At 41.1% G+C, this 27,509-nt stretch overlaps 2 protein-coding genes across 5 annotated transcripts in view; one reads left to right on the top strand and one right to left on the bottom strand.

Moving 5' to 3' along the window:
* Window positions 1-27,509, top strand: part of chrna10a (cholinergic receptor, nicotinic, alpha 10a) — a gene marked incomplete at both ends in the record, with an annotated part of 116,654 nt that overhangs the window by 47,698 nt on the left and 41,447 nt on the right. The gene's annotated exons all lie outside the window — the stretch shown is intronic.
* stim1a (stromal interaction molecule 1a) overlaps window positions 1-27,509 on the bottom strand; it is a 69,325-nt gene that overhangs the window by 30,957 nt on the left and 10,859 nt on the right. For all 4 annotated transcript variants that reach the window (XM_084333984.1, XM_084333986.1, XM_084333987.1 and 1 more), the window contains exons 3-6: window positions 19,253-19,383; window positions 10,833-10,947; window positions 9,104-9,215; window positions 8,897-9,012 (exon numbers count right to left, since the gene is read on the bottom strand). In XM_084333984.1, the coding sequence (XP_084190110.1) occupies window positions 8,897-9,012; window positions 9,104-9,215; window positions 10,833-10,947; window positions 19,253-19,383 (474 nt within the window). The remainder of the gene's footprint in view (window positions 1-8,896; window positions 9,013-9,103; window positions 9,216-10,832; window positions 10,948-19,252; window positions 19,384-27,509) is intronic.

Below are 27,509 nucleotides of genomic sequence, written 5' to 3'. Positions count from 1 at the left end.
TAACCGTCTGTAGTGTGGTAGTGAAAGGTTAACCTTCTGTGGTGTGGTAGTGAAAGGGTTAAACACATCAAGACAACATGACTCCCAACCAAAACACAAATGTTTATTACGGATTCATGAATAGGAAGATTCTCACTCGAATCTCAAATTGATCGTACGGTTCCGAGCTTTCAGATGATGTATAACCCACTTCTATATAGGACATCCATTGTCGACTTCCCGTGTCCCCCTAGAGAAGACAAAAATGGGCCTACAGTGGGTCTCTAGGGTTAACCGATAGGATGTTTGATTGATTGATTGATTGAAAAGTTTATTAACAGATTGCAGAATGGGTACAGTACAGTACATCTCAATACATACAATTGTTAAGGGGATGCAGACCAGAGAAAGACTTTCGTCTTGTTTCCACCAGGGTCCCCCATTTTCAATTCATCATAGCCTGTCCTAACAGTTAAGTCTGTTAACCATTGACATACCTAGCAAAGACGGCTGTGTGTGAGGCAAGGCCATCACATACCCTCCACAATTCTGAGAGCAAACACAAGAGTCAGTTCCATTGAAACTGACCATTAGGAGCTACAGTATATAGTCGTGCCATAGAAGCTGCAGGTCGCTGTAAAGCTGGAGCTCAGGGACCTACTTCTCTCTCGCTCGACTACAGAATCAGCAGTCCACTCCACACTGGTAATGGTCTAGGAAAGTTCAATCAATATGTATGAGCACAAGATACTCTCCCAGAAAGCCAGAAATCTGAAAATGTAACACTCAAACCTGTGATGTCATCAGGTATAAATAGAATAGAAGTACTTTATTGATCCCGAGGGAAATTCAGCACTAGAGATCACTCACAATAAACATGTAGGTAGTCAAAATCAAAAAGAATAAAAACACAGTCTGGAATATACATTCTAAAGTATACAGCAATATACAGTAAATGTACAGTAATAGATGTAGAAAAGATATATAAAGTGTCGATGTAACAGTAAATAAAATCTGGAGCTGCTCCATAGACAATGAAAGGGAGAACATGTATACTTTATTCTATATTAGTGTTCCAAGTTGTGAAACATAAAATGTACCCATATAGAGTTTCACTGAAATTCTGTTGCTCGGGAACAGTTTGGACCCAAATAAATTTCCCGTCAACCATTACAACAGGAACGTGGGTCCTTTTAGAATGTCACTTTGAAACAGTCGATACTAAGAACATCCCCCTGGGTTCCCCTTTACCATACCATGCATCGTCTATGGAGCAGCCTCAGACCTACATTTACATTGTATACCTGATGTATACCTGATTACATAAAGATTTTTAGCACTCTGGTTTTTGGGAGAGATGTTTGTATTCATGTACTGTATATTGTGTATATGTCTTGTATGTCATAAATGTCTTGATGAATTTAAAATGGGGGACCCTGATGTAAACAAGACAAAAGTATTTCTCTGGTCTGCATCCTCTTAACAATTGTTTGTATTGAGCCGTAATGTATTGTACCCATTCTGCAATCTGTTAATAAAGTTTTCAATCAATCAATCAATTCACAAATATTTTTTTAACCGTCTTAGACCACAGGAACAACATGCATGAATTCTTGACTTGGGCGTAGTGCCCCTTTAAGCAATATTTTCTAATATACATCAGAGAGCAATCACCATCCCTTCCCAACCAAAAGGGACACAACTACCAAATGCTGTCAAGACATTATACACTCAGGGCTAGATCCACAAAGAATGGATTGCACAGTGCTAATTGCACCCTTACTTTTTATTGATTAAACAAAAAATTTATTAACAGATTGCAGAATGGGTACAATACAGTACGGCTCAATACACACAATTGTTAAGGGGATGCAGACCAGAGAAAGACGTCATGTTTACATCAGGGTCCCCCATTTTCAATTCATAATGAATCCATTCTTGGTGGATCTAGCCCTCAGTGGCCGCTTCATTAGGTAGGGAGTGGAACCCGGTCTGGTCTCCTGCTGCTGGAGCCGTCTGTCCACTTCAAGGTTCCACTTGTCGTGCGTTCAGAGATCTTCTGCATACCGCTGTTGTAACACGAGGTTATTCGAGTTACCCGTTGCAGTGTTTCCCACAGGATTTTCAGACACTATGGGGGGTGAACCTCCGACCCTCTAGGGGGGTCGGGGGGCATGCCCCCCCGGAACTTTTTTTGTGTGTACATTTTAAAGTTAAATGCATCAATCTGGTGCACTTTGAGAGAAAAATAAAGAGGCTAGATCTATGATGCTCAAAACACAAAATCGACTAGAGCTTCCCAATCAATCCTCCTCGAAGCACCCCAGCCATTCAATGTATTTGTTAAATTCCACCACCAGCACACCTGATTCAACTTAACTAGCCCTTTATTAGTTGAATCAGGTGTGCTGGTGGTGGAATTTAACAAATACATGGAACGGCTGGGGTGTCTCGAGGAGAGGTTTGGGAACCACTGGACTAGAGCCATCAAAGAAATGAAGCAAAAGTGGTTACCTGTGTTGAACTGGTTTATTTTTTAGAAAAAAAATAAAATATAGTGGATTACTATTACGACTACTACTACTACTGATACACCCCTATTGGCAAACTTTATATTTAAAAAAATTGTTAAAAAAAATATATATATATATAATTTTTCTTTAATTAAAATTAGTTTTGGTTCATTATACAACTGGGGCGGGCCGCCACAGTCTAGGTAATTAATGGGAAACACTGCGTTGCATTCCTTGTCTGCTAACCCTAACCCTCTGACCCCTCATTAACCTTCCTGTCAGGTTGAACCAGTCTGGCTGCTCTCCACTAGATGTTATCTTGTTTTTCCACACCGTTCTCTGTAATCTCTAGAGACTGTCGTGTGTGAGAATCTCAAGAGATCAGCAGTTTCTGAAATACTCAAACCACCCCAGAAAACAATCATTCCAGGGTCAAAGTCACTTTAGATCATATTTCTTCCCCCGTTCTGATGTTTGTTCTGAACGTCTCGACCACGGCTGCATGCTTTTATGCATCGGGTTGTTACCACACGAAACGACCCAACACGATATTTGCATTAACAAGCAGGTGTAAACATGTACATAATAGAATGGCTACCGTATATTTCAATGCATGCAACAGAATTGTGCATCTCGCACGCAAGACAATCAGGGTTAGTCTGCCAGCTCCAGAAGAGATCTATGGTGCCAGGCTGCTTTCCCGTGCCTCTGGCATTATCAACGACCCCTCTGTTCACCCAGCCGCAGGCCTCTTTGTCCCCCTCCCCTCGGGCAGACACTATCGCTCTATCACATGCTCTACCTCTCGGTTTACTAAGAGTTTCTTCCCCAGTGCTGTGCGGCGTGCGCAGCCTGAATAACTCCAAGGCTAGATTTTTATATTATCTTATTTTTAATTTGGTGCGTTACTAGTCAGGTTGTGGAAGTGCTGTTTCTGTATTGTCTGTGCATAACGCACTTTGATTATATGCACTTTTACTGTAAATTGTACCTCTATGCATTATGCACTTTAGTATGAGATGCACTTTAGGGGATGTTGATCTTAACCTTAGCATTTGTCGTTTTATACCGTCTGTTTTTTCTTACTGTCCAATTTTTTTTTTTTTTTTTATACAGCTTCTGCTCTGCTCCTGTATTGGTTTAGTTGTAGACACACAGTATTGCTCTGTACCTGTATTCTAATGTGGATTCGTCTATACATGGCAAATAAAATCTGACTCTCTTGACTCTGCATAAGCGATTTGCTGTGGGTCTGCATTAGGATCCAACACAGACAAGGCAGAGGACTATCTGCATCCCTGAGCTCATACAAAACACGTCACTTACTGATGCTAGAATATCCCCAATGCTGCTAAACTAATTACTCGTGTAGGTGTTCAAAGAGCAGGCTGCACTCCATTTGTCACCCCTTGATAAAACAGCATCAGTGCCTTTTAGGAATGTCACTAACAGAGTCCAAAGTGACATGCTTATAATGAACCATTACACCGGGAATGACATACATCTTCTGTTATGCTTGCGGTGAACATCCCCGTTTTATGTAAAAATGTGTCACAAACAAAAGCAGTGGAATTGGCTCATGTCGTTTCTAAGTGCGTTAACCATTAAACAAGTGTACCACTTCTGGGGAAGCCTCGGATCAATCCATTGTGAGACATGTCTTAAAATGATGCCACTTTACCCGGCTGATCTATGGGCCCATTAGTAGGACCTCCCTGGAGTCGAGAGGCTGTCACAGACCGATGTCCTCCCCCGGCTGGGACTCTTTTCAGCAAACACACGCACAATGACACATGCCACATACAGGCCGGGACACACGACTCCACTCTGCAGGACGCCTTCCTTTGAAACGACTCACTTTCTTTAAAAAGCTTCATCAAGGCCAGAGAAAGCCCAGAGATTCACAGAGCGACAAGAATCATTTTGTACGTTATGTTATAATACCTCATCTGCGATTCTGTCCTCTGCCAATAGTGAAAGACACGGTATAGACTATATAGGCTATAGAGATCTTGGGAAGATCAAGAAAAGAGGGCAGGGTTTGAGATCAATTGTGCCGATTTAGTATCTATCATCGGGCATCATACAAATCTATTCTAACCGAGATCCTGTCAGTTGGACCACCAATGAGCAAGTTGTGGATTTTTTTTAGGCATTAAGAGTTGGATGCAGCGCACCTAGCTGCAGTTCAATTCAACAGGGCAACTGTGTAACAGGGACAGAATGTTATTTTGGAGTTAAAAACAACAACAATTTGTCCACTTGCTTTTCAGTACATGCATTGTTCCCCCGTTGAATGGAATTGCAGCCAGCATAGCTGCAGCCAACTTGAGCGTTTAGAAAAACACGACTCACTCTTAGAATTTATTTATTTGGACGGGACCGTGTATGCCATTACAAATAAATGTTGCCATTTGATGCATCGTACCAGATTTAGCGTCAGCTAAATTTCATCTGCCGTCCCATTGACGGGTTACAATCAATACACTTGAATACATAAAACAACTGTAAGTGGCCTTAAGAGAGGAGGCAGACTGACCAAATGGCAACGCAATGGGATTATGCAACCTCCTCTAGAGGAAGTCCTGGATCTGGCAGTGCAGGTTCTGTGTGGTGTAATGAATTCAGATAGAGGTGGAAGGGTTTAGACTGTGTAAACAAGACAGACACTCTACTCAAGTATATTACAGTGATGCTATTGAGACAGTATGACATACGAGATAAAACCACAGCATGCATATAGATTTTTGCAGCATCAGTGCAAAGACAGTTTCATATTAAGCTCAAGTTTGACAAGTTGTATGTTTTATGTGCTTTTTAAAACGGAGGCTGGAGTCCAACATATTTGAATTCGGTAACTACTATGTTGATCTTTTCCTCTTGAATGAAAATGTCAGTAGAAACTGGCATTTTACCCAGTTTTGCCGACATTCATGCTGAGGCATTAATGATCAAGCCACTGTGATACCTGAGCCAAGGTCATTTATGTATATGCTAAATAATAATGGGCCCAGGACTAGAGTTGTTCCGATACCGATACCAGTATCGGAAATGCCGCCAATACTGCCTAAAATGCTGGTATCGGTATCGGCGAGTACCCTCTAATTCTGCGCTCCGATACCATATGACGTAATTTATCAACAACACTGCGGTCTGCTGAGTGAGCATTATAAAACAAACGTGTTTTTAAATCGACCGTGAATTAAAGTGTCAATGCCATTTGTAATTTTAACAGCAGATACTTTCGCCATCGTCCCGACAGAGCGCTGTTGACAGGGAGCTCTGATGTTATTAGCATTAGCTGAACAGCTAACCGAAAGCTAGCGTTAACTAACGTTAAAGTTTTAGCTTTAACGTTACCTTGGCTAAAGTTGGGGCTATTCATAATCCAGCAATAATGGCTACAAACCTGCAAGCAAAGTAGAGCAAGTTGGCACAGGAGTATTCCAAGGTAAATCACTTTTTCACCAGTAACGTCACATTCTTTCCATCTACCGGTAGCTCATGCTAGCTAACCTAGCTCACGTTAACGTTGTCACTGATCGACCTCTCGCACACAATTAATGACATGTTGCAGACAGCCATATCGGTGACAATGTTTAGCTATTTTTTTTTTTATTATTATCATCTTTTCCCCCCTCCTTTTTTCCGATTTTTCTCCCATCCCACTGTTAGTCGTTATGCCAATTCCCAACCCCCTTCCTGGTTGTTGCGCACCCCCCCCTACTGTTGGTCCGAGAGGCCGGAGACTGTCGCATGCTTTCCTCCGACGCATGTGCAGCCAGCCGGCAGCCAGCCTGGCAGCGCAGATTCTCATTGGGAGAGTGTAACGTGTGGAAGGTCGCACTACCTCTCTCCAGATCCTACCCTCGCTGTGCAGGCGCCCCGACGAACTGTAGGGGTCGCTGTCCACAACGCCCAGGACCCACCCATGGCTTCCCTCCCCCTAACTCAGCCAAACGAGTTAGTATAGCGATCAGCCCAAGCCAAGGCAATGCTGACTCTCCGGGAGTCGAGACCGCAGCCTCTTGCATTGGTGACGAGCACAATCTCCGCTACGCCACCTGACCGCTGACAATGTTTAGCTTTTAGTGCCAAATGATAAGAGTCTGAGGCGGAGTCTCAAAAGAGAATGTTGAATATTTATTGTGCAAAAATCACAGCAGAGCCTCCGCTACTACAGTAGCTAACCTAAACAGAGCCGACTGGATAGGAGGAAGTGCGCAACAACGTATAATGTCCGTGTGGAAACAATGTGCCAACAACCTTTCCGTGGGTGAACTCATTGAGATAGTTTTCAATTACTGATACTAATACTAATCTATACAATCACCTGTTGTTGAATAAATACCATTACTTTATAGTTATTACTAAAAAACAGTATATATATAAAACAGTAGCTGTATAAAAAAAAATTTACTTATTTTTTTTAATGTATGCACTGGTATCGGATCAGTATCGGTATCGGCCGATACCCAAAGCTTAGGTATCGGAATCGGATCGGGAAGGAAAAAATGGTATCGGAACATCTCTACCCAGGACTGATCCTTGTGGCACTCCCATTATACATTTACCAGATTGTGAGAGCACATTAATGATTTTCACACGCTGGGTCCGGTTTGATAAATATGAGCTTATCCATTTCAGTGCACCAGAGGAAAATTTTTACTTAATTTCAATATTGTGATTAACGGTGTCAAATGCTTTACGTAGATCTAAGAACACAGGACTGACACCCCACCTTTATCAAGCTTAGATGTGATTAGCTCTAGGAGGTCGCAGGAGGTCATTTCAGTAGAATGATTTGCGCTGAAGCCAAACTGCATGTGGTGTAAAGGAAAATTGCTGTTTTCAACAACAACTTTTTCAGCCACCTTGGAGATTACTGGCAGAATGCAGATGGGTCTATAATGACTCAGGTCTATTATTTATATAGTAATAACTATAATTACTGACTTGCAGCTGCTCTCCAGCTTTAAAATAGGAGTGACAATTGATGTTTTCCATGCATTAGAAAATGTATTTCGATGTCTAGAGATCTTAATCAGAGGTGTTACGGGAGGAGTTATGGTGTCTTACATGGTTCAATTGATGGGTTTTTGGTCAGAATCGTATCCGTATGAGGTCAGACGATAGGATCCAGGTTGAAGATAACAGGAATTAGCCTTTAAGAGACACAACTAAGGTCTTTCAACTTCTCACTGCTGGTTCTGTGGTGCATTAACCATGCATCAAGCGAGAAACACCGCTATTGCTAACCAGGAGTTCTAACGAGGGCAATACGGTGCGATAAGCCTGTTGAAGCAAGTTCAAAAAGGCAAACCAGTTTCTATAGTTTTTCTGCTATGAATGCATGCATGCCTGCTCGGACACACCCCGGTCAGAGTGTTGAGATGTGCTGATGTAGAGTAACGACATGGAGACAAGATTCCCATGAAAAGGGTGCAGAGGGACAGACACACACACACACACGCGCACACACACACACACACAGGAAAGCAAAACCTGACGGCTCGCATTCTACAGCTGCAGTCTGGTATGATGTTCAGAGGAGGAGGAGGAGGAGGAGGAGGAGAGGGGTGTTTACTTGTCTCAGTACGCAGAGAGGTGTGACTAGAATACAGAGTGGCTCGCTCTCACCTCTACTCACTTCCTCAATCCCTCATGCTGGTAGAGCTGGTCATGGTCAGTTGTACTGGGCACTTCATGTCTACAGAGGGGGGCACTTAGAAGTAGTATTCCTGTTTTGCAGTCACATGGTAAACTAGAATACATGGTGGTTTGGCTCTCTGGCATTAGGTGGCGGCTCAGCTACGGCTACACGTTTGTTGGACAGGGATCATAATGCTGATCCATCCGGTAAAATAAGATCAACATGACCATCTTAAAATGTCCTATAGGCTATAGTATAGGTCGTATAGGCTAAAAGTCAAGTATTCCTTTATTAATCCCCTTGGGGAAATTCAGGGGAAACCTTGAATGGAGCGACAGTGGCTCAGGAGGTAGAACGGTCAGCTGGTAATCGGAAGGTTCCCAGTTCGATTCCCGCTCCTCCCGGGCAGCGCGCCGAAGTGTCCTTGAGCAAGACACTTAACCTCTAATTGCTCCCGATGAGCAGGTTGGCACCTTGCATGGTTGCCTCCTCCGTCGTTGTGTGAATGTGTGAGTGAATGGGTGAATGTGAGGAACAAAATTGTAAAGCGATTTGGATACAAGCGCTATATAAATGCACCGTTTACCATTCACCTTCTTGCCACTGGTCCTCTACAATAGCGCGAAGAGGCCAACACCCCTGTGACTCCCCATTTTGCCATTACCTTCTCCTCAGAAGTTTGAGGGACTTTATTTGGGAGGTGCGCAGAGTAGATAAGGGTTAGTGGTGGAAAAAGAAGAGCGCGACTTACTCAGAGGAGCCCCGAACAGAACGGTGTCCAGGGATTTAAGCTGCAACTTCTGGACGTGGCTGCGATCCAGCATCTTCAGGACAGACAGCGTCAGAGTGGCGTTCTTCACGGCTAGCCTGGAAAAGAGACATCGAGACGCCATGATTTCGCGAGGAACGGCAGGGAGGAGGAACGGGAGCGGAGCATCTCCTGGAAGGCCGGTCTCACCTGGGCATGGCGCTGCCGTTAAGATGCATCTTGCGGAAGGCGTCCACGTACTGCGGCAGCTCCACACACGTGATGAGCCACTCCACCACCTCGTCCACTGTCCAGTTGTACACTAAATGAATAGCAAAATACATAAATAAATAAACAAAATACATAGACATGTAAAAATACATAATAAATACATACCGGTAATGTAAAAAAAAGAAAAAAAAAAAAAGTACATAAATAAATACATAGACTTATAAGAATAAATAAACGAACAGACACCTAAGCTATTTATTGGTCCTCATTCCTCTCCGACACCTATACTAGGGCCGTGTCATCTCCATCACAAGCTTGTGCAACATGAGAAGGGCGACGGTCCAACACACGAGCAGTGACATATGTGATTCTACTCACTATTTTAATGAGCGTGCATTAGGGCTGAATGGTGTGCCGAATATGAAGGCATACCGCCATGGATCCATGCAAAGGTATGGATTTCTACTATGCCGTAAAATAAAAATATATACATTACATACTGTTTATATTCATCATCATCATCATCAAAAGAAAATGTGTTGGAGCAATACTAAAAAGTAAAATTAAATAATAAAAATACCATTTTGAATGCATCACGACTGTATTACAAGAAGAAAAAAAAATAGACCCCAAAAAGATGCCATATTCACATTGTAATTTATACTGGAAAACTATACCGTCGGTCAAATACCATCAAAACTCAAGAAAAATATGATTTGACATTTTTAAGCATATCGCCCCGGCCATGGTGCACGTGTCCTAAATCAGTACGGAGGCATCCTCTTGTCAGCGCATGCTGTACCTAAACATACACTGGCTGGCCCTCAATGAAAACAGGGTAAGGGAAACCCGCTCCCAACAGCCCCTTGGCAGAGAGACAAACAGTGTGGGTTGCCTGTGAAAATGTACCGCATGGTGCCGGCCTGAGCAGAGACCCAGTTTCCTGGCTCATAATCTCCTCAGGAAGCACCGACAAGAAGCTGCAATGCGGGGTACATCATCAGACCACAGACCACAAGCAGAGAGGGACGTTGGGGCTGCACAGTGTGAAGGTGTGAAACGCTGCAGAGTGCTAGGACACAGCTGAGCCATGACAACTGCTCTTACAAAGTAGATACTGTAGATAGCAGGCCAGAAGGCCAAAGATATGGAAAAGGAGGTGTGTGTACGTGTGCATGTATGTGAATGCCGTGTTGACAGATTCACAGATGCTCCTTTGCCACGAGTCTTGAACTGCTAAGTGGCGTGCACGTCGCTTAACAACTCTGACATACCAGCCAACGGCCAGCCTTGTACCACTGGCGGGTGAGTAAGAAGGCTACAGAGGCATCAGACCCACCCCCTTGCCTTTTATTTGTGAGAGGTAAAGCTGTACTGTAATTCTTGGCAACAGGAAACAATGCGGCACTTTCAGAATTGACAGTCGAAAGGCACAACTAAGGATTGTAAAAACATAGCGCTCTACTGAAATCACGAAAGGAAAGAAACATGATGACAATGAGTGGTGGCGAGACATCAAACGAAAGGCGTTCAGGGCTGGCAAGCGCATATCAAAGTGGAACATGGTGTGCAAAGTGAGACTCGGTCTGAAACGGAGAGTCATTTATGCAAAAAAATATGCAAAGTGCAAAATATGCCTGGCGGGGGGGCTCAATTGTCAGAGCTGCATCTGGCCCCGAGCAGAGAAACAGGCTCCATTAGACCGTACCTTCAGAGCCCTTCCATGCATTCCACAGGTCCTCCACGCTGATGAACTGGTCGTCCCCGTGGAAGCTGTTGTGCTTGGCCTTGGGATCGTGGTAGTTCAGATCCTCCCTCAGGAACTGTGACGTGACAGGGGAGCTCATTAGAGGGGAAGGTACTTTTATGGTTATTGGTTAGATTGTATATAATGTACATATAGACCTGTTCACTGTATAAACATACCATGTTCGAGCCCATCAGCAATACCAACTGAGTCACGTGACTAAGTTGCCCCGGACCGGCGCAAGCTGCTGTGCTAAAAGAATACAAGGGGGCTCTATGGAGAAACCATGGCACTCTCCTGACGTAAAAAAGTTGTTTAGAACGAAAACGGCTGGATATCATTTTGCCAAATCAGCATGGCTGCGAGTGTGAGTCTTTCACCTTTTACATATCTAGCTTTGGCATGGATTGATTGTTTAGATCGCTAGCATGTAGGGCTGTACCGAATGTCATTTTTTAACATTCGAACGAAGCTTCGAATGTCTATAAGAAAAAGAATTTACAAAAAAGTTATTAAAAATAAAAAATTCGAATGTTGATTTAGAATTCGAATGTCAACATTATGATCGAAGCTTCGAAGCATTCGGTACAGCCCTACTAGCATGGCTATCAAATGCAAATATATTGTAGTCTGCCCCATTGTTCTGACCAGGATTGTGTTCCTTTCTGTCCCGGTGATGCGTGCGCACACAGAGTCTGTCGTATACAGCGAACAGGTCTATATGGCATAGCTTTTGTGTGACTAAACCTAAGATGAAGTTGGAATTTCAGCTACCATTTGACACAATTAAGTGTTGGGCGGGACCCACACAACAGTGAACCTTTGTGAAATTACATTGTGATATATTACACTGGGCAACGTTGTAATGAAAAGAGTGCACTGCTTTGTGGAATGATCACAAAAAGGAGAATACCTGACTGATATGAATAGCTGATAACCCAGGAGCATAATGCCTTTTAATACATTTTGTAAGCGAGCTCTAGTTATCTGGCTTGCATTTCATGGGTGTATTCAGCCTTATCATCGAGGTCTGGGAGGGAACTGGTATAGAAAGGCTGTGCAGGCTAATGGTGGGGCAAACACACTTTGCCCATCTGGTGACTCACTCCATTTGTATCACACACTAGGGAGGGTAGAAAATAAATCCATACAGCATAGTATCGTGATTTTTTGTGTGCCGATATTATCGATACACTTCCTTCATTTCACTATATTTATATACTTGTGTATGTAACAGTATGTGATGAATAAACCTCTTTTATTTTGGTGCAATACAAATTATTGGAGTGAGGTGAACAGATGTTAACTTATTAGATAAAACAGATGTTGTATATATTTCTATTGCAGATGTTGACTTTGTTTTAGATACACTTTTGCAGTTGGAAAAAAGGTAATAAATTACAATACCTCGCAACATCACGATATTATAGTATTGAGAGTCTCTAGTATCATGATAATATGGCATCATGGGGCCTCTGGTGATTCCCACCCCTGTACCACACCATGAAAGGGGAGTTAGAAAGATCTGTATTATACACTGGGCTGGAACAGCGCACACATATTGCTAACCACTACTGTACACTCATGTTAACATCAGTTCGGCCACATCGACACTGATAAGGCTTGCTGCGGTAGTCAGTGATACTCAGTGTTCAGGACTTCAGGCATCCACATTATTTGCCCACCGGTGTATGCCATGTGGCATCAATACTTAAGACAACATTATAAACTGAAAGTGTCTGCATCGGTCTGCGTGGACACTACAGCAGAGCTATTTTTAAGTCTCTGCAGCGGAGTACAGAGTAGCTTTCACTTTAGTTTTAACTTCACGTGAAGGAGAGAAAGAAGACTCTAGAGACCACACGACAGGTTACACAACGATGGCGGAGGATTTGGCAATCTTTCAGATTTAAACCCTGCAGCAGCGAAAGCTCAAATGGAGAGAAGCTCAGAGAACCAGTCCAACTAGCAACTAGGGCTGTACCGAATGCTTCGAAGTTCGATCATAATGTTGAAATTCGAATTCTAAATCAACATTTGAAACTTACATTTTTAATAAAACAATTTTTTTATTTTTAAATGTAATATTTGTTTATGTGTCTATTCAATCGGTTTAAAGTAAACCAATGGGGGTTTTCTTCACAGTTGCAGATAAAGATTAGGCTACACTAATATTATATTATACTATAAGACAGTGGTTCCCAAACTTTTTTGGCCATGCACCCCCTGTCACCTCCCGACCTAGCTGACCTAGCCCGACCTAGCTAGCCCAATGGGTTTCTGTTAGAAAAAATTGTTGCTGGTCTCCGTGCACAGATGAAGCACACCTGTGTCAGACACGCCAGAGACATTATTGTTTATTATTATTATTAAAACGTACGTTTTTTATTAAAACGTTTCTTGAATTTCATGATTTACACAGTGAAAATCCCCATTTGAAAGAATGTATATTAGTTATATTTATTCGGCATAAAAAAGAAAAATATTGTTTGGTTCCTGTTGTTTGTCAGTTAAGGCCATGAGTAGGTAGGGAATTTATTTTATTTGATCTCTTCCCACGGCGACTATGGATAGGGAATTTCTTTATTTAATTAAAATGTTCATGACAACATGGATGCATGTACTCTGCCAGCATGTTTAATATCCATAATACTAAAGGTTTGACTAAGATTTTTATGAAATTTTATTGTAAATATTTACCACCATTAGCCTTTTCATGTCTCGCACCACCTAGAGGGCGCTCGCGCACCACAGTTTGGGAACCACTGCATAAGACATCACCATCACTTTCATACCAACCGTGCCCTTATTGGATTATTTATGTTGACGAAACTGATAGGGCTGACCTTCGGAAAAAAAATTGGAATTCGAAGCTTCGGGGCCGAGATTCAATTTTAATTCGAAGCTTCGGAATAAAATAAAATAAAAAAATACAAATTAAAAAAAAATTACAATATTTTTTTCAATATTTATTTTTTTATGTTGTGGGACTTGTACAGCACTTTGTTCAACTTTGTCAGTGCTGTAAAGTTTAAACCTTTTAAAATCTTAGACAAACAAAACACTTTGCTTTCATGAAATATTGTAAGCCGTCATTTGAGGCTTTATAAAAGCAGCACAATGAACACAAATCTGTCAGTGCAGAGTCCGACCTCATCTTAAATAACAAACAGCATTGCTTGTTGTAATTAACAAAGAGAGGCAGAGTTGATTTAAAAAAATATATATATATCTATCATATTTTTATTTTATTTTAATAATCGTTTTTTTTTTTTCATATTCGAATCCCATGCCCATCGAATGAAGCTTCGAAGTATTTAAGACAGCCCTAGAAACTGATGAGTTATATTCATTAAAGAAAGTTGATTTAATAAAAGAAAAAGACTCAATTAATCAGATTAATCACTTTATTCAAATTGAGGATTTAGTTTAAGATTTTTTTCTTTTCTTTTAAATATAAATTTTTTTATAGACATTCGAACCTTCGTTCGAATACTTCAATAGAAGCTTCGAATGTTAAAAAATGACATTCGGTACAGCCCTACTAGCAACAGTATGTTTGTGCCGTGCACTAAAGAAGGCTGCAGCTACATTGATCCGCCAATGAACGGGTAGATCAAGTCAAGTCAATGTACAGTTTCTACGTCAAATGTATATACTCCCTTTTCCTGACTCCTTCTGTATCACAAACAGTACTGTATTTGCAAATCTGGTATGTCATAAATGTATAGATGTAGCAGTACTGACTATCTGTATGTCATGTATGTCATATATGTCCTGATGAATTGAAAATTGAAAATGGGGGACCCTGATGTAAACAAGACGAAAGTCTTTCTCTGGTCTGCATCCCCTTAACAATTGTGTGTATTGAGCTGTACTGTATTGTACCCATTCTGCAATCTGTTAATAAAGTTTTCAATCAATCAATCAAGTCAAGTCAAGAGTTTTAATTGTCACGGCATACAGGTATACAATGAAATCAGACCAGTGTGTTGCACAGTCTCTGGAGCGCAACAGTAAGAAGCATTTTGTATAAAAGTATTCTGTACTTCTGTATGACAACTATTAAAGAAACTTGAAACTTGAAACGTGTCTGGTCTTTTTATATTATAAAAAGATAATTTATGCGACGGTATTACTGTCTGTTGGTTTATATTTCAATTAGTATCAAATCAACTAGGTCTGTCCAACAAATGGAAAATTAATGAAAAGACACAGCGGATCAACATAGCCACATAAAAATGGATAAAAATCAAAGTAAGCGATCCACAGATATTGAGCGTCATTTTGTAAAATGTCTGGTGTCACCGGTAATGTCATGAGTTTATTAACCATGAAATATTCCACATCACCACAGCAACCCTACTGTTAGTCTCATGTAGCCATACCTCTCTCCACACTACATTACATGATATTAGCGCTGTGCCTGCACTGGAGGCGTCTATACTTTCCGTAGCCGCATTTCTGGCAAGACGCTCTCTGATTGGCCAACGCCTTGTTTCTACACTGGTTAAGCTTAGGCACTCTTTCGAAGTTGGTTAAGGTTAGAGTTTGTCTTAGAGCGTGACGGCAAGTTCTTTCGACGGTTAAGCTTAGGCACTCTTTCGAAGTTGGTTAAGGTTAGAGTTTGTCTTAAGAGCATGGCGATAGAACGCCAGGTAGTTTGCAGGCTGTTCGACACGGAAATGGGCAAAGACACAGCTCGTCACGCGATTGGGCAACAGTGGCCAATCAGAGAGCGTCTGGCAGAAATGCGGCTACGGAAAGTATAGACACGCACTGGAGAGGTCTGGCTGAACTGAACCCATTATCATTCCGCTATAGGGGAAGAAACGCTCTGGCTTGTATTTCTTTAAACCAATCACAATCATCCTGGGCGGCGCTAAGCCCGGGATGCAGCGACGGTGCCCTTGCAAAATGGTGTCGCAGATAGGGGAAGGGGAGGAGAATTCGGACTGAAATAGTCTGCCAATGGCATGCTTACACCCACAGTCTACATCCTGTCAGTCAGACTACCCTACTGTTGATCACTGAGAAGACAAATACAAGTCACAATATCAAAGTGTGTGAAAGTCAAGATTGCAGGGTTCCCACAAACATTGCAAAATGAAATTCAAGGACTTAAGTACTTTCCCAAGCACTATTTAAAATTTTAAAAGGGCATTTAAAAGGATACAATTCACTTTTAAATGCAGTTATTTTTATTGGAAAAAAAAATCTGATCCAATATTTATGGCTTAACACATCCAGTGCCGTTCACGAGAGGTCGCTGTGGGCCATGTGTGCCAGCGCTTTAATGAATGGGGATACATGTCGGTGTTTGCAGTGCTAAAACTATATTAAATATTATAGCTATGGACCTAATAATATAGTCGATTGTCATTGAGTTTCTTCCGGTCAAGATGCAAAAAACTGAATTTTCTCATCCATACATTTCCGTTTTATACCGTGGTGAATATGAGTAGTTTTATAGTAATTCTGTGTAATTCCAGGAAACGCCGCTAAGCAGCGTTTACTACATTTCACTAGGAATCGTGCCATTCCTCGCTTGGATCAACAATCAATCTGAAATCAACGCTATATTATCGGTATTATGAAAGGGGGGGGGGGTTCTATGCTTCAATCATCACCAACGGCATACGTTGTGGAGTAACGTTACAGGACACGGATCAACGCAAGATTGATAACATATAGCCCTTACCTTGACTAGGATGTACTGCAAAAAGAATATTCCACTGATCTGATCGCCATTCCAAGTATTGATGTCGATCGTGTTGCCAACATGATCCACCAAAGCACATGAATCTGCGGTGCTTGGTTCTTCTTGGTTCTTCTGTGTTATAAACTCCTCCCCGACCAAGAAAACCAGGACCGGACTTTTTAAGATTGACGTACAGGCGGAGCCAGAGAGATTCCAAGGATTGGACGTTTGCGATCTCAGACCCATTCAGGACAGCCTGCCTCGATGGATTATGAATGGCAATAGCGAATAAAAGAAATAACGACCCAGAAACGAGAATCTTCGTTTTCTGGCACTGAACCGTTGGGCCACAGAAAGGAGAATTCTCGTGAACGGCACTCAAAGTGTTAAAACCAATTTCTGACAATTAGTTAAAAAAAGATTTAAAAATGTAATTGATTGATTCCAAACTATTTTATCATGGATGAACAAAAATAGTAATTATTGATTTGAATTTCAAGCACCCTGTTAAAACGTTTTTTTTTCAAGGAATTCCAGGGCTTGACTTTTTTGGGTAAAGAATCAAGCACTTTAAGCACTTCAAGGACCTTGTGCGAACCCTGAGATTGGAGCCTATAGGCTTGGACGCACAGTCCAAGAATAATGTCTTCAGAGTTAGTTTGTTGAAAAACCTGCCAATGACTAGACTGACACTACTCATCATTTTGTAGGCCAGCTCAGCCACAGTTTTTCATGACCATCGGAGGCGAGCTTGGGTTCTGTACGACACGCACCCCCCACAACGGACAACACATTCTTCACGCAGCGGTGAAACAGTCACAGGCCTCGATGATGATGCTGCTGCCTTTCCCTCTGAATAGATTTGTGTGGGTGGGTTTTTTACTACAGGGCTGAGGAATGCACTGCAGGGGGGGAAATATCATGTAAACATGTCAGCCGGACACTTGGCTTAGAAGCTGATAAATATAGCCTACGCTAAGCTCATCTTATAAGACCCAGGTACAGATGCAGCTAACCTCAGGTCGTACCGCAATCCTCCGTTCTAATTATTCATGCAATCACTGAAACGCGGTAGGAATCAGGACCATTTTCTAGACGGGCTCTTCGGTTTTCAGCTGTGTGTCTTGGCTCATAGCCACTACGGACAACTCGCTCAGCGCACTCCTGCATTGCACTTCATTCTCAGCTTCGGGGGATCGTTGCAGGCCAGGTGCCTTGTTGTACAAAACCCCCAGAGAGCTGCAGTGAAGAGGCTTTTTTTGTCTGGCCTGAAAACAAATGCCTTACTCATCATATGAGGCATGATGCTCCAGGGGAGACCTGTACAAGGCCATGTGATGTGGAACTGAAGCTGTACCTGTACTTCACTGCTGGCCGTCTGCTGCAAACCCAACTACTAGAATAATGTTGCACGGGACTTGACCTTGGACGTATGAGACTGTGCCAAATCAAATCGGGAGGGACGGAAGGGGTTGTTTCTCTGATGTCTCGTCTGTATATGATGTAACATGGACCATGGTTGTCCCATGTTCTTCTTTTTTGTAACGCAGTATTGTGTGTTCCGAGACAAAACACATTAAACACATTTCTTCTCATCTTAACCTCGGGACCTAAAGGAAATTCCTAACATCTACTGTATCGTTTCCCCTACGATGTCTTGGAGCAGTTGGGGACAGGCGGTACTTTTGGTTGCGAGACCGGGGTTTACACTGACTTGGTTTCAATACCAACATCTGCTGCAGTACCTGTTGCTCTTATTTTGATACTTTGCCATAATTAATGGAAATTGTACTGTAGTAACTAGGGCTGTGTCACTAAGGCTGTCACTTTAACACACGTAAGATTTTAACCTGGTCAAGTGTTAACTATTCAAACTGTAAGGATATGTTCAAATTAGGGATGTTCACAAATAATCGACAAACCCTTTTTACCGTATATTAACGTTTGCACGTTGCTTAACAAATCAAAACTATCTGTCGATCTCAACTTGAAAAGTGCTACTAATTGTGCAGCAGAGTGTAATTTATGAAAGAAAGGCTTTCACTTTCATGTTCACCTTGCCTTACAATTTAAGCCTCATGCCTCATAAGCTTTTCAGAGTTCTATGATTTAACATTATTATATAGAAGCATTTGAGTTGGGTGCTTTACGTAACATGGAGTTATTATATAACAATGACGGCAGATGGACATGTTGTTTTTTATATAAAAACAGATTACTGCGGGGAAAGTGACTGGAGGATAGGCGTCTTGAAATATATTGCCAGCAATACGTTCAGTCTGACATTCTTCATTTTTATTAAGGCCTCGGGTTAGCAGTGATATAGTAGGCTAAAGCCTGTAGTAGCGTTCGCCCAGGTGACTTGGTGCTGCTGCGAGAGGCATTTCTGCTGGGAGAGGCGACCCTCGCAGCAGAACTTCATGAGAAACATAAATGACAGAACATATATATATAAATAGAGTCTGACCGATACCGGCTTTAGGGGGCAAATGCCGATATTTGGGAGTAAAGAATTTCTGATATCAATATGATTTGATCAAATAGTGACAAATATGTACTGGATGCAAGATATTTTAACAAATGTTATTATACAAGGCAAAATATCCTATTAGTACTGCATGCAAAGAAAATGCCAGTTCTGTGTCAAACACAGAACGCGTCATGCCAGGTCGGTACTTACCCCGTCAGTCTCCGACACGTCTACATTGCCGTTGGCGTCATCGTCCATCTGCTTATGGATACTGCGGATGGCCTCGAAGCTGAGAACGGCATTGTCATCCTGGCATAGTGGCTCGTCGATGCGACAGAGTTCTGGTGGAGAAACACAACTCTTATCAGAATCAGAAAGGTCTTTATTGCCAATATATATATAGTTTACACATACAACTAGGCATTTGATTTGGTCGTTTGGTGTGACATTAATGGACAGACAATTAAAGGTAGAATAAAATGGAATATAAACTACATTAAAAAAAGTACAATTAGGGATGCACCGATCCGATATCGGCCGCCGATATCAGTAAAATAGCTGGATCGGGTATCGATTACATTTTTTTTATAATAAATAAAAATAACCATCAGTACATTTATATCTATTCGTTACATTTAGTTTCACTAAGTTAGGAAAGTAATGTTTTAAGTCAAGCCTGATGTTGCCTTGCACAAAAGAATATGGCAATATGTTTATTAATTGAATGAAGTTTATTTTCTGTCTTTGTTTACAACAAATCAAAAACACACTTGTGATCCTTTACAATTCTTAAAAACAAAATATATTTTAATATAAAAAAATATATAAAAACGTGGATTAATTTTATTTATTTTTTTTCCTTTTTTGGAAAAAAATATTAGACAATGGGTATCGGATCGGTATCAGTATTGGCCGATACCCAAACCCAGGTATCGGTATCAGGACTGAAAAAGTCGGATCGGTGCATCCCTAAGTACAATAGAATAGAATAATAAAATAAAATAGATGCATAAATAATATAAAATAAAATATCAAGACAGTGTTGGAAAAACAACGCATTTCTTTGGATGATGTTCTATACTGCAACAGAGCACCGGTCAGCAGCATTAGCTATTTTGTTTCTATGTGAAAGTGTAGTCTTATAGTTCTATTTTCATATGGCTTAGCTTAACACATAACATCTCCATTACATTGAACTGTAAATCACAACTTTAAAAAGAATCCACAATACTATGATCTTGAGATGAACATGAACAAGCCTTGCTGAAAGCTAGAAACAAGCAAAGTAAGACTCTCTTGAGCAAGAAGCAAATGCTGGAGCCGCTCCATTGACCATAAGGAATCCCAACCTGAGCATGACATAATAGCAAAATGGCCAACTGGCAGTGAATGAGAAAGTGATTGTAGCCATAGTGAAAGTACATTTACATTTAGTCATTTAGCTGACGCTTTTATCCAAAGAGACTTAGAAGTTCTGTACGACAAGTCATCAGGAAGGGTAGAACTCTATCAGCTGAGTAACAATGTTCATCAAAGTGTTGCTTGTTAGTTTATTAAGTTTATTAAGTGCATGACAGTAAGGTTAGTTAGGGTTAGAGTTTTTTTTTTTTTCCAGATCATTTTTATTTGATTTATCCTTTATTTATCCAGGAATGTCCCATTGAGATACAAGATCTCTTCTTCCAGGGAGTCCTGACCAACACGGCACACAACAAGTTTCAACATAAAACAGGGCATTAAACAAAAAAACATACAATTCAAATATAAATACAGAAGGCGATTTGTGCAGTGGAAAGGAGCATAATCAGATCAGCAATAGCATCAGGTAAAACAGTTACATGTTTCATAAAGGGCTAATCATAGCATACCTTTAAAAGCATTCACAGTAGGAAGTGCCTCTAGACAAAGTTTTACCGGTACTTGCAGCATATTCCATAAAAAGGGAGCATAGTGGGAGAATGCAGCTTTACCAAGCTCTGACTGCATCAAAGGAACATTTAAAAGCATCCCATTTGCTGCTCGTCTGGTATTAAAAAAGCAAGTATACAAGGACAGAAGTCTGGAGATATATAAGGGCAGCTTACATAGCAATGACTTAAAGATACAAATCAACATGTGTGATTGTCTTCTTTGGTACAGAGAGGACCATCCTAAGGACTGATACAAAGTACAGTGGTGGGTGCGAGAGCCTGCACCCGTTACAAAACGTATGGCAGTATGGTACGCAGAATCCAGCTTTTTAAGCAGGGAGGAAGGATCATGCATATAGATCACATCGCCATAGTCTAATACAGGCAGAAAGGAATTCTGCACAATTCTCTTCCTGGCTTCAGGCGGGAAACATTTCTTTAACCGGAAGAAAAAGCCCAGTTTAGGTCTAAGTTTTCTCAGTAGGTTCCCAATATGAATATGATAATGGTTGAAGAAGTGCGTCTTAAGTCAATGGCGGAAGATTGGACTGGTTTCGGCTGTCCTAACTGGGGTGGGTAGTTCATTCCACCATTGTGGGGCAAGGACTGAGAATAGGCGGCATCTCTTTGATGACGACCCTCCCGGGGCTTGGATAGGAGTAGGTCTGAGGCGGCCAGAAGATGCAGAGCGTAGGGGTCTTGAGAGTGTGTAGTTAGAGACCATTTACCGGAGGTAGGCGGGAGCGGTTCCCTTTGCCGCACGGTATGCTAGGTCGAGAGCCTCCTGGATACTTTCATTATGAGCAGCACAACAATGTATGTATACTGCACCCGTGTATACTTTACTTACTCATAGTATATATTCAGATTAGGGATGTCCGATATTATCGGCCTACCGATATTGGCATTAAAATGTACCGGTAATATCGGAAATGATCGGCGTTGGTTAATTTCTTTTTTTTACATTTATTTAACCTTTATTTACCCAGGCAAGCAAGTAAGAACAAATTCTTATTTTATTTATTGTCAAAAGTATGCATAATGTTGTGTTAATTCCACGACAAGAGATATGTAAGGGATAATGTATAGCTACGAGGTCATTGTCGCAAAATAATTGACCGACACGGAATTTAGAATACAGAGGCGCCTCGCCGAGGTGTTCTAAACGTAGTGAAGGTCAATTATTTTGCGACAATGACCGAGTATAGGCTATACATTATCCCACTTATTACATGGCTAACTTACTAACAATATACCTAATTCATTTTACACCATCGACAAGACGAGATCAAATGCAGACGCAGTTGTTGTGTGGCTCCGCTGTCATTATTATTATCGCCGGCAGCCGGCAGGTGTGTCTGATTGCACTGATGCAGTGTGTGTCAGTGGGCTTGATTGCTGCAGCTGCAAACAGCAAATTGACAGCTGCAAACTGCAAATTGCTCGGCAGAGGTCCGTTATCGAGTAATAACGGACCTCTGCCAAGCGCTATTGACCAATCACAATCAAGCATTTCGGCGAATGTTAAAAAACGCCATGTAATAAGTAATGTTAATTACCTGAAATTACTCTGCATATATCGGTATCGGTATCGGAAATTAAGAGTTGGACAATATCGGTATATCGGATATCGGTAAAAAAGCCAATATCACCGACATCTAGGGATGGGTACCTTTCACATTTGAACCGATACGGTACCTTTTTTCGGTACTTTAGTCTCAAGAAATGTAATTTACCTACCTCAGTCGTAAAAAAAAAATCCAAACTTCAAATAACTACAATTTCGACAGTTTTCGGCTCGTCATTGCTCCGACTGCTTTGTTGTTGAATCAAGTCAAATCCTAGGTAAGCATATATTGTGCGTGTGAACGTTGACATGAAAAGAAAAAAGTAAAAAAAAAAAAAAAAAAAAAAATCGGTTTCTCACTTGATTCGATACTCTGTAGTACCGACGTGTTTCGGTTCGGTGCCTCAAAAGTACCGAATTCGGTACCCATCCCTACCGACATCTAAGAAGGGAGATCCCCCCTTGAATGGCCCTTCTAAGGTTTCTCTCCTCCACACTGCCTGTGGAGCATTTTTACCTATTGTTAGGTTTTAGTGAGTTTTTCCTTACCTTCGCGTGGGGTATGTCTGGGAGTGCTTGCATTCATTCATTTATTTGCATTTATTTTAAATTTGTTGGACCTTATGGTGTCCTTGTTCTGTTCTTGACTTATTGTTATGTTTTCTTCTTGACTTTAAAGACGACCTGTACGGCCCATGGGGACATTAACATGTGTTGTTGGGCCTTATAAATAAATTTGATTTGATTTGATTTATCAAACATCCCTAATTCAGATGCTAAGTGTTATTGACCATATGTATTGTAATAAGTATAATATAACTGATAGGGCATACAGACACCTTTGATTACACTGCCTACTTGCTCATATGCATATATTCATACACTGCCTATTGTCTACTATAATTGTATTGCCTGTATTTATCTTCCGTCTTCTACTATTACCATGCCCATAGCAGTACCTTCCCTCCCCCATGCTCAGCTGCCTGAATTTCCCCAAGGGGATCAATAAAGGAATATCTTATTGTATAACAAAATAAGGATAATTTGGATACAACAGCTCAAAAACAAGTAGCATGCTGCATGTTATGGAGGTCCTGTGAACAGGGGCTGTTAGTCAGGTAGTTGATTAATGTGTTGGTTAGTTAGGGTCATCGTCTTGTCGACTAAAGGGTCATTAGTATGTAGTGTTTGTTTTATATCTTTAATGCTCAATAAGTTCCAGACAAATGAGTAGCCCTCTATTCGGCGTGACTCAATTGATTTGTTGGAGGCTAATAATGTGGGAAGCGTGATTTTACAGATGAGGCGACAATATCGACTAAATCCTATTGATCAGCTATGAATTTCCTTAAGTCAAGGACAGCCATACACAGGCTATGTTCCTGCCAATGAAATGAGCTACAGTAATTCACATGAAAATATAAAAGAAAAAGTTTAAATGGCCATGTTCTGAAAATACTGGTACCATATGGTATAGTAAACACCATTTGAGCTAAGAAGGCCAGGAAATTGTTTCCTTTCAGAGAGGAAAGTACTGTTATTTGTCAATAGTACAGTAGGTCAAAAGACTAACTTAATAGGCCAGGTTAACAAGAGCAAATCGGTGATGTGGTCACAACAAGGGCCTATGTGGTTAACCTTTTGTGTTGTATTCCGGTATTCTGGGAAGAATGAAGTAGCCTATACAAAGTCCTGTATGATCATCCTGCACACATCCAAAAGAAATTAACTGACCTACATCAGTGAGAGTTCTTCACTGAGAATCCAGATGACGGAGAGTGGGGTTGTTTTATCCATGGTGAGGTCAAGGCTACAGATCTAACCTTGGCTACTTTAAAAGAGGCACAACCTTTAATAGTTTGGCACTTTTAAAATTAATTTATATTAAGTTTAAGATTTTCATTTTTAAAATAAAGTTTTATTTCAGCTTGTTTTCAGATGTCTCGTTTTCGTTTTAGCTACCGGTAAGTCTCTCTCATTTTACCATCTTTTGTTTGGTCATTGTTTGTTTGTTTGGGTTCACTGAGGCTATAGGCTACATTTTACTTAGGCTATTTGTCAGGGCCAAGTAGCCATTATATGTGCCAATCCTAAAAAAAAACAGGCTAGCGTTAGTCCCAAAAGGCAGTAAGGCACAGGACAACTCATGTGCTATCATAAAGATTTTTTATGGACAGGAGGTTGACCTTTTTCTTTTACAAGTAACATAACTTATTGTCACAAGTCAGACAGAATAGCTGGTCCAGTTGCGGTTATGAAACGGCGGGATATGCGAGGTCTATCTGGCTCTCAAGTCTTCCACCCTCTCTCCTGAGGGATTAGAAAGCCTCTGCCACAGATCAGAGATAAGGCTGCCACTCCCTCGGAGAGGAAACCTCGTTTGGCCTGCACTGCAGACAGACACTCTGGAGTGTGTGCCAGAGTGGAACAGACTACCACAAAACAACAATGAAGTTTATTGTTGCCCTTTATTTTCCCCCTAGTAGTAGATTTGTCAAACTGAAGACACAATGAATACAATCATCTTAACTCTAGAATCAAGAGAAGTAACACTAAAATAAGGCCTGCTGTATTATAGAATGAAATGACAAACACAGACACGAGCTACAAAACTACGAGAAGGGAAGGAATGAGGTCTCACAAAATGTACACCTAGCAAATAGGTTCAGTCCCTCCCTACAGATTCCAGACCTGTTGTCTGTGTCAATTGGTCTGTCTGTCTGTCTGTCTGTCTGTCTGTCTGTCCGTCTGCTTGCCTTCATCTACAGTACCAGACACTAAGTGGGATGCAGACCAGCACCACCTTTGAAAAAGAGAACATAACACAGACAAGGACAGCAAGCTGTAGCAGTAGTAACTTAGGGATCTCAATTTTGATTCGATTTAGATTCTTGGAATCACGATTCGATTCATAATCGATTCAAAACATGCATAGATTTGATTCTAGATTGCCGTTTTGAGTTACTATCCCCATTGACTGTGGTAGACGGCTAGTTTAATAGGTCTAGATTAGATTAGATTGGTAGAAGAGAAAATCGTGATTCTTATGTGAATAGATTTTTTCCCCACCCACAAGCAGTAGCCCTAATCGTTCTAGTCTGAATTACAAATCATTCCCCAATCGAATATGAAGGATTAGCCACTGCACTGCAGCAGAAACTGGAACGGAGCATTCATAATTATTTGATGCTTCTGTTGTATTGCCTACTTGATTCTGATGGATGTTGGGATTTCTTTTTGCGATACACCTTGTCAAAACACCCATGTTTGACATTGTGAAAAGTGATAGAAGACCATATTCATTGGCTGCCAACTGTAAACAACATTAGTGACAGATTTGAAAGTAGTTCATAGCTATAATAGGATCCGAAAAAAACATACAGAAAACAATTACTAGATTATGGTGCTACTCCACATGTATTGTATATGCTTAAAACTGTTTATTGCATAACAATTTGTATACTGTACATTTTTTCCACCAAATTATATTCAAAGAAAATCTCTACACCTTTACCTTCATTGAGAATGCAAAGATCTATGAATATCCAAATTGGCAACAAGACCCCATTGATATTTACCAGGAGTTCCAAGTCATCAGCTTGTATTCTTTCAAGACATGTCAAAACCTACTCAGCTTCTACTCATCCGTGTAGCTGAAGCTAAAAAAAAAGGTGTCAAGTTACCACATATTGGACCATGAGAGGTTCGACCTATTAACATGCAACTTGGATATGATGTAGGGTTTGCAAGTATTTCCTCAGTAGAGCATATGAATACACATCCGATTAGGCTTGCACCATTGGATTAGAGCCTGGTGAAAAAGGACGTAGCACAGTGCTAAGTTTCTCAATACTAAAAGCAAACGATGGCCTGTCCTAGTCGACTTCATGCCAGAGTCAGACTGTTTAAAAAAAGTTAACTCATCCTTCACAAGATCCAGGAGTAACAAATAACAATGGAATTGCAGCCTAAACAAGCCAAAGCAAACAGAACCTTATGAACTGTGAAGCTTATCATCATCTGTGCAGTTGACTCAGGAGTTCAGAGGGATAACAAACCAAAACAGTGATTTCATTAGCGCCGTAAACTATGGTAAAGTAGCTCAGGAATGCCCGTTATATTATTTCATTTTCTTCAAAAAGAGATAAAGTAAGAGACATCTATAAACGTATTTCCCCCAACTCAACTGCCCCCAATGATAGAATGCACTTTGTCTGCCTGCCTGCCACCAACACAGTGAGTAGGGTTAGGGACGGGTTAGCCTACACCAACACTATGAGTAGGGTTAGCCTACACCAACACTATGAGTAGGGTTAGCCTACACCAACACTATGAGTAGGGTTAGCCTACAGCCTACACCAACACTATGAGTAGGGTTAGCCTACACCAACACTATGAGTAGGGTTAGCCTACACCAACACTAAGAGTAGGGTTAGCCTACACCAACACTATGAGTAGGGTTAGCCTACACCAACACTATGAGTAGGGTGAGCCTACACCAACACTATGAGTAGGGTTAGCCTACACCAACACTAAGAGTAGGGTTAGCCTAACACAATGAGTACGGTTAGGGTTAGCCTACACCAACACTATGAGTAGGGATGGGCATTTCAAGTCATTCAGTAGTCTAGTACCCTAACAGATCAAACACAGACCATAAGGAGATACTAACTACACCATAATACAGCTAGGGATGGGTACCGAATTCGGTACTTTTGAGGAACCGAACCGAAACACGTCGGTACTACAGAGTATCGATTTCTTTTCATGTCAACGTTCACACACACAATATATGCTTACCTAGGATTTGACTTGATTCAACAACAAAGCAGTCGGAGCAATGGCAAGCCGAAAACTGTCGAAATTGTAGTTATTTGAAGTTTGGATATTTTTTTCCACGACTGAGGTAGGTAAATTAAATTTCTTGAGACTAAAGTACCGAAAAAAGGTACCGTTGGGTACCGGTATCGATTCACAGGTACCGTATCGG

Source organism: Notolepis coatsorum (assembly GCF_963971535.1).
Source record: "Notolepis coatsorum genome assembly, chromosome: 1".
NCBI classification, from domain to species: Eukaryota; Metazoa; Chordata; class Actinopteri; order Aulopiformes; family Paralepididae; genus Notolepis; species Notolepis coatsorum.
Note: the sequence above shows the minus strand (reverse complement) of the source record. Positions and strands in the feature narration are given on the sequence as shown.